Source organism: Trichosurus vulpecula, chromosome 3 (genome assembly GCF_011100635.1).
Source record: "Trichosurus vulpecula isolate mTriVul1 chromosome 3, mTriVul1.pri, whole genome shotgun sequence".
Taxonomy (NCBI): Eukaryota; Metazoa; Chordata; class Mammalia; order Diprotodontia; family Phalangeridae; genus Trichosurus; species Trichosurus vulpecula.
In genome coordinates this window covers 134084075-134092484 of record NC_050575.1, presented here as the reverse complement: position 1 = coordinate 134092484, position 8410 = coordinate 134084075, and the positions used below count along the sequence as shown (strand labels likewise).

At 40.4% G+C, this 8410-nt stretch overlaps 1 protein-coding gene across 1 annotated transcript; it reads right to left on the bottom strand.

Annotated features, from left to right (window-relative positions):
- Positions 1 to 7474: 7474 nt before the first annotated feature.
- Positions 7475 to 8410, bottom strand: LOC118842235 (olfactory receptor 2D2-like). The gene has a single exon (XM_036749831.1). The coding sequence runs from the start codon at positions 8408 to 8410 to the stop codon at positions 7475 to 7477; it is 936 nt and encodes a 311-aa protein (XP_036605726.1).

The window sequence follows — 8410 nt, the reverse complement described above, 5'->3', positions numbered from 1 at the left end:
AGATGCCCGAGAAGTAACCACTGGGCTAGGTGGATAGCATAGAAAGCACAAGGATCTTTACCGGGAGGCAGAAAACATATTTTAAGTCCTTGTAGAGTACCAGGAAGAGGAGTTGGGGAGAAGGGGAGGGAAGAATGGAAAACTGGTTCACATGCTCCCTTCCCGCAGGGAAGTCTCCTTGGTGGTTCAGAAGATGTACCTTTCAAATAAGAGCAAATTCTTTGAGGATAGTACAAATTTAATGGGCTATGATGAGAGATGGTCTCTAGAGCAAATATGCTCTAGAGGATATCGTACTCATTAGGAGAGATCTGTTGGTGTGTTTCTTGTCTATGTGGTTCTCTTGTGGTTGTAAAGACCAAGTTTTAGAGCAGTTAACTCAAAACAACACCTATAGGGATTGGCTGGGCCTGAGTTCCTGTCCTTATTAATTGGGGGAAGGGGCACTGGTCTCAGCTGAGTTTTTTGTCCTCTTTTCACCAGGCCCTAACATTCTGTTCAAGTTTAGCCTATTGCTCTGAGTATTGTATATGGAAAGTTTTTGCCCTGATTGAGTTTTTAATCTCCTATCTTCTCTGCATGGCCATGAAGATCATTATTTGCCACTTTTTATGAAGTTGCAAGATTTAGGCAGAGTCTCTGCTATATGAAATCCACATAATTGGACCTTGAGCCATAAGCTTGAGGACTTTTAAAAATTCTTACTACAGGGGCGTATAAAGTCACTTGAGAGTAGAGATAAGAACTCTAAATATTCAAGTACTCCAGTGTTATTTGTATGGGATTTCTTTCTTATTATTTTGTAGGATTCTCTGTACTTACTTCATATGTGACACATTTATTTTCCTTTGCAGTTTTGGAACAGGGAAAGTTTGTAGTTTGCTTTAGTCAAATATGATTTAAATAATTCCTCATTGGAAAGGAGTGGCTAGGGGATATGGTGCATAGAGAGATAGGAAGACTCATGTTCCTGGGTTCAAATTTGGCCTCAGATACTTGCTAGCTGTGTGACCCTGGGCAAGTCACTTAACCCTGTTTGCCTCAGTTCTTCATCTGTAAAATGAGCTGGAGAAGGAAATGGCAAACCACTCTAGTATCATGGCCAAGGAAACCCCAAATGGGGTCATGAAGAGTTAGACATGACTGAACAACAACATTAGTACATGGCATTCCTTGCCTGGCTAATAAACAAACCACTCAGAAACTTACTTTGGTTTCAGCCTCTTTTTCATATTACATATTTGTAAAGAAATTTTGCTGTGATGAGTATTCCATTTTAAATTTTCTAATTTTTTTGGCCATTGTTTTCCAGTCAGTTTGGAATATAATGAGTGGTTAGTCTAGTAATGTTTGTATATATGTATTCTTTTAGCACACCTATAGTGTCATTTCATAATAAACACAATACTTTGCCATCCAATTTGATAATAAAATAATCCACATGCCACTGTACCTTAAAAACATTATATTAAAAGTCTACTTTTCTCTGCTTTTCTTATTTTAACATGATGGGTATGTGTTGCGGGCCGAGTTAGAGCTGAGCCCTGTCCTCCTCGGACCTCCAGGCCCAGGGGCCTGCCGAGATAGACTCAGGGCTTTGGGATGTGGGTGGAGCCAGGAGGAGGGGTCTCGCCTTTGTTGCCTCCCTGGCAATTCCAGGTCTTTGCCTGTGCCCGGACCTGCCAGACCACGTGGAACTTCCGGCTCTCTGGCAGAGAATGTGGAACTTCCGGCTGCCTGACCACGTGGAGTTTCCGGTCTTTGCCCGGACTGCCTGCCCGCAGGGAGCTTTGGGTAGTGCGGGAAGAGAAGGGGAGGAGAGTAGGTGGAGTCAGGGCGGTCCTAGGACCCAGGTGTATTAGCTTTACCTGTCTTTCACCCACGTAACCAAAGAGTGTACCTACGTCACTAAAGGTATAAATGTGCTGCTTGCTGAAATAATAAATGGAGTCATTCACCATCTTGTTCGGCTCCCGCCCCGTACATTGTCCGCGAGATCAGGTCCTTTGCTTAGGCAGAGGCCTGGGGCTTGGGGGGAAGGCTTCGGAAGCCCGTGACAGGTATGCACTATAAAAAAAAGTCATCATACAGTGATAAACATGGCGCTTGAAATGCTGTTGAATTTTAACTACCTCAATGTGATTTGTAGTATTCTGAGCCGTGGTGTGAAGAGATGAGACTGTCACATACAGTATTGACCTAAACTATTCAACTCTGCCATTGTAATGAGAAAGGAACCATAGACAGTATGAAAATGAATGAGCTAAATGAGCATAGCTGTGTTTTCAATCATATTTCATTTATGGACACTGACATTTGAATTTGATATAATTTTCATGTAAGGAAATATTATTCCTTTGATTTTTTTCAACTATTTAAAAACACAAAAATCACTCTTAGGTCAGAGTCCATGTAAAAACAGGTGGCAGTCCAGAGTTGGACTGTGGATCATAGTTTACCAACCACTCATCTAGTTTGGCCTCACTCATTTTTATAGATGAGGAAATTGAGGACTATGCTGCTTAAAGGACTTGCCTGAGATCAGTGAAGCATTGACAGAAGTAATATTTGAACTCAAGTATACTGTATCCTGCTGTCATTTCTGAGAGAGCAATTTTATCTGAACAATGATCTAAGTGGGTAGCAGAGAAATGTGTAAGCACAAAGAAAGTGAAAGCAAGGAGTAGAGATGGCATTTTTAAGAGTTTTGCTTTCTAGGGAAGGAAATATATAGGATAATAGAGAGGATAGTAGGGCTAAGTGCATAGTTTTTGGTTTTTGCTTTGTGACATTTAAAAAGCTCGAGAGACAGTTTCTGGGTAATATAATGCTAGAATTTTATTAATAAAAGGAATGGTCATTTGGCTATCTCTTGGATGAAAGACAACTCATGGCAGTGGGTTCACAGTTTATAGGCCCTTAAAAGAGTGGTTGTTTCCGAGGATGGCAATCAACTCTGGTTGGTTATCAATAAGAATGAATATTACAATGAGAAGTGGAGCCATTCTAATGAAGAGCTGGAGGATTTAACTTTGTGTCATGTATTTCTAAATTGCCCAGCCTTAGAGGCCTACTCACTGAATGGGTGTTACCTCACTCAAAGTGAGAACCTGAAAAGACCTTAGCCTAAAAGATTCAGGGTCTCCTAATGCATCCTGGGCTGTCTCCAGTCATCCTGGTGAAAATCAGACCGCTGGACCCAGATGGCCCTGGAGGAGAAAATGAGGCTAGTGACCTTGCATTGCCCTCCCTCACTCAAATCAAAGTCAACTGCAAGACATGTCATCATTTCCCTGATGTCATGGTCCTCTTCTGAAATGAAAGACAAATACAACAACCGCAACAACAAACCCAGCCTTGGGCAATCTATTCAAAGAATTTATCCCTGCCCAAACCTGAGTAGAACACCAATAGGCAGTAATTCACCTACATAAGATGGCCTAGGTGGGGTGAATTTTTGGCAGAAGTCAGTAATGTCCTTCAAAGTCTGGGCTTTGGGCAAGGAAATAGGACAAGGGAAAAGCCTACATCTCCCTAATAATTGTTTATTAATAAATATTTTCTCAGTTTCAAAGAATGGGGGAGATATGGAAGTATTTATAGGTAGCAGGGAAGATAGCAAATAGTAAAAGACTGAAGATTAATGATTCATTCGACATGATATATGCAATATTTATGGGATTTTTTTCTATGACAATTTCTCATCTACTGAATCTAAAAATTTGTAATTTTGTCATTGTGGGTATGTATGTGTATATACATAAAGCTAAAAGATTTTTCATAGATACACTAAAGACCTTGTGTTAAACACAGAATCATATAATCATTAAGTTGGAAAGACTGGAGAGATAATTTAGTCACCAGAAATCTGAACTCTTTCTCAATGCCACCCAAAGACTTTCACTTCAGGAGCTCTAGTGATTGGCAACTCACTACATAATGAGGTAGACCATTCTACTTTTGGACAACTAGAATTGTTAGAAAGTTCTTTATACTAAGTTTGCATGTTTCCATCCACCCCCTGGCTTTAATTCTTCTTTCTCTGGTTAACAATAAAAGTCTAATTTCTAACAATTCAAATAATTGAAGAGATCTCTCATATTACTGTATCCATAAGGTGAGATTCATGACCTCAAGGATGACCATGAATATGCCCATATGGTTCGGGATTGCAAAGTATGAGAAACTCTCTAGGTGGAAGGCAGAGGAGGTATAACATTTACTTAGACTCCAAATGATCAAATCCAAGGACCAATACCTCCAATTTGATATAGCAGTAATTATATTCCAAAACCAGTAAGCCTACCTCAATGTAACAACAAGGAAATTATAACAGAGTATTTTAGTGAGGAACCAAGTCATCCTATAACCTTGCCCCCTGCTAGGGCTTTTCCATAAACATTCACTCATGAATCCTAACTGTCTGCTTGCCTGTGTCTCTCCCCATTCAGTTATCTGGTCTCTGCAGCTTCCTGGTTTCCACTCTCCACTCTGCATCTCTGTCATCTTGTTCTGCTTGGGGTGAATTCTGAATTCTGGCTTCTTTCCTGACTTCTGAATTCTCAATCCTCAGTTCTCAATGGCTACCTTCTAGGTGTATGTACTGTTTTGGGGGGCCTGAAGGCTTCATGCCCAATCTGCAAAAGGTGTGGGCCTGAGGTTTAGTGCTTAGTAAGTAAAGGGATTAGGCCTACCTACAAACAAACTTCTAAGCTTCCCTTAATTGGTCCCACCTGAAGTCTATCCAGTGGATGGGAAGTGTCTTTAATCCCTGATTGGCATCACAAAGGTGTGGGCCTGCCTCTAATCAGGCCTACCTTTGTTGGCCTCACCTGAGGCCTATTCAATGGTGTGGTAGGAGGGGGAAGAGGAGCAGGAGATCTTTCACTTACTGATTGGTCTTACAATTACCTGGAAGTTTTCTCTTTTCCAGGCCAAACACCACCAATTACTTTAATTGACCCTAGACTTTCTGTTTTGGCTGCAGGAGCTCTGCTCAAAACTGAATCATTACAGTTGATCTAGAGTTGTGTTGCCCTCTGGCAGTCTGGTGAAATTTATAGACCCCTTCTCAGAATAATATTTTTAAATACATAAAATAAAATCCATAGTGTTACAAAGAAAAGCCATTATGTTAAAATAGAGTTATCAAAATGTGCTGTGTTTTTTTTAAAAAACAAGTTGATGGACTCCAGGTTAAAAACCTTTCATTTACAGGGGGTTTCTTCTTTACTGTCTATTATTCCTATCTTCCACAAGTTGAAGCTCAGTATGCTAGATGTGATCTCATCAGAGCAGGCTACAATGTGAAATTTAAGAATCAAACACCAACTATTATAACCCCTGCCTAAATGAAAGCATTAATAATGCCATGGGAAAATTTCCACCTCAATGTTATCGCACTTGCTTCTTTCTGTGTTATGCTAATACTATTTCCCCTCTAAGGACTCATATCCCCTACCCCCTACATGATTGACATCACAAAGGGTAGAGGACAGATCTTTGAGATGCTTGGTAGAAAAGGATCACCAGTACAATCCCATCATATTCACTCAAAACATAGGAATTAGAAGGTAAGAAGGAAAGGAGTGGGACACAAAGAGATGGAGAGGGAGGGAAGAAAGGAAGAACCAGTTTTTAGATTTGTAACACTACTTTCCATAGGTTCTTCCACAATGATTATCAATTTTGTTACTACATTTTTAATAGAGAATAGAACCTTGGGGAATTAATAGTTTAATTGTCATCTGGAGAATTATGTGAGAAGGTTGAGAATTCAACTGTCATTAAAGAAAGACCATTAGCTTGGATTGTCGGGGAATAGGTGTTTGAGGATTGGAAGGACTAAGAGAACTTCTTTCCTAAGAGAACTGAGTTTAACAGTAATCTTATGAAGAAATATTATTAAGACAATTCTTGAGAAATGACTTTAACTGTCATCCTTAGAGAGCTGAATTGTTGGACCACGGTCTGTGATCTTTCTCTCCTGGAGAAATTGTTGAGATTTTAACATTTGTCTTTGTATTGTTTCTTATATTGGCAATAAATTGTATTTCCAGTTAGTGATGTTTATTCAAGCCAATGAGACTAGGGGAAGAAGAGATGTTGAGGAAGAGAATAGTAAAAGGTATGGGAAAAGATATTTCTCTAGTTTATTTAATATTTATCCATACTAGCTATGATCCTGAGTAAGTCACTTAAGCTGTGTCTGCCTCAGTTTCGTCAACTGTGAAGTGAGGAAAATAATAGCATCTACCTCACAGAATTATTTTATGGATCAAATGAGATAGTATTTGTAAAGTTAAAAACTATCACACTGGCACGTAGTAGACATTTAATAAATGCTTGTTCCCTTCCTACTTTTCTTCTCCTTCCCATCTCCCTTCATGTGGGTGATTGTGAAAACTCCAAAGGGATGGAGATTTAGGTTGTTGTGTTAGCAGTATTCACTGGTTGGGGGTTAATACCTAAAGAAGAGAAAAGACTGAGAATATTTTTACTAGGAATATTGCTAGACTCATAAGGGGTTAATGATCACTATTGGTGAGTGAGACACTGCCATGAATGCCTTCACCTCCCAGCTGAGGTCAAAAGGAAACTATTCTCCCAGATAAAAGGGGGCAAAGGAAAAAATGTCCCAGAGGAGAAGTAAGTCTGGGGAAAGCTCTGCCCACATAAAAATAGGGTGGGGCAAAAAAGGTGGGGAGGTGGAGACTGGCAGCACATTTTATTTTAGGCATTTAAAGATATTATTTTGAGAAGGGGTTCATAGGCTTCACCAGACTCAAAATACATAGAATTACAAAGTAAACTGATTATGATGAAGTATACTTACCAAAATATTTTTAAATGAGTGCAATGAAAATATATTTAATTGGAAGAAATGTGAAGTTCTACATTTGGGTTAAAAAAACAACTTCACAAGTACAGCATGGAAGAGGTATGGCTATACCACAGTATATGTGGAAAGTTTTGTGATTTTACCGACTACAACCCAAATGAGTAAGGTCATCCAGAAGCCAAATAACTTGCTCTTCTAGGCTGCATTATGAAAGGCATTATATGCAGAATCAGGAAGCTGATAGTCCCTCTATACTTCCCTATTCAGGCCATATCTTGTGTATTTTATTTCATTCTGGATGGTACATTTTTGAAAAGACATTGACAGCTTCAGAAGGAGGGCAATCTAGATGATGAAAGGACACACTCAGTGAGCATTGGTGGGCAGGATCATTTCAGTCCCCCGTATGAGAAAAACCACCCATTTTTCCACAATGACTGATACATCTGCTCACGCCTTTCTCCGTGATTGAAGATGTAATACAGAAATACAATATACTAGAATTAAGAGCAATGCAAACTGTCCTCCAGTATTCTCTATCCCCTCTGACAAGGAAAAGGCCATTTCCTCTAAAGTATGGAGTATACAGTAAGCATTTAAGGTGAGGGATACTGACAAAGAGTGATTATGACATCAGAATCTCCCTGGTGGTCCTTTAATAACTGCACTTCTGAGTGCCCTCTTCACATCTTTGTTCTTCAAGCTGTAAATGAGGGGGTTAAGCATGGGGGTTATCACTGCATAGAACACAGATACCAGCTTCCCCTGCTCCTTAGCAGTCTTGGGTGTCATATAGGAAATTATGGCTGACCCATAAAAAATGATAACCACAAGAAGATGAGAGCCACAGGTGGAGAATGCCTTGAGTCTCCCTGAGGTTGTCTTCATCCTGAAAACAGTCATTATGATACAACCATAGGAAACTAGGATCAGGGTCACAGGTGCAAGAAGAATCACCACTCCCATGAGGAAAATGGCCATCTGTGAGCTATGGGTGTCTGCAGATGCCAGGGCCAGGAGAGCTGGGGGCTCACAAAAGAAATGAGGAATCCTATTTTCCCCCTGGTATGGAGGTCGTAGTGTGAATGTTGTATCCACCATGGACACTAGTATGCCACTGACCCAGCACCCTAAGGCAAGCTGGATACACACCTTCCATGTCATGATAAGAGGATAGTGCATGGGGTCACAGATAGCTAAGTACCTGTCATAGGACATCACAGCTAACAAGGCACATTCTGTACATCCAAAAAGAAGGATGAAAAGGAGCTGAGCTGCACAGCCCGTGAAGGAAATGAACTTTCTCCTGGAAATCATAGGGACCAGGGCTTGAGGAACAATGGTGGTAGAGAAACAGAGGTCAGCCGTAGACAAGTTGCACAGAAAAAAGTACATGGGTATATGAAGCTGTGACTCAGAGAGAACCAGGGAGATGAGGAGCAGGTTTCCAAGCACAGTAACCAAGTAGAACACCAGGAACAATACAAAGAGCAGCAACTGGGTCTGAGGGTCATCAGTAAGTCCAAGGAGGAGGAATTCTGTTACCCAGGTCTTATTAGTTTGGCTCAT

Excerpts from the sequence above, each read along its gene's own strand:
- LOC118842235 (XM_036749831.1), bottom strand. The coding sequence starts at position 8,410 with ATGAGCCAAACTAATAAGACCTGGGTAACAGAATTCCTCCTCCTTGGA.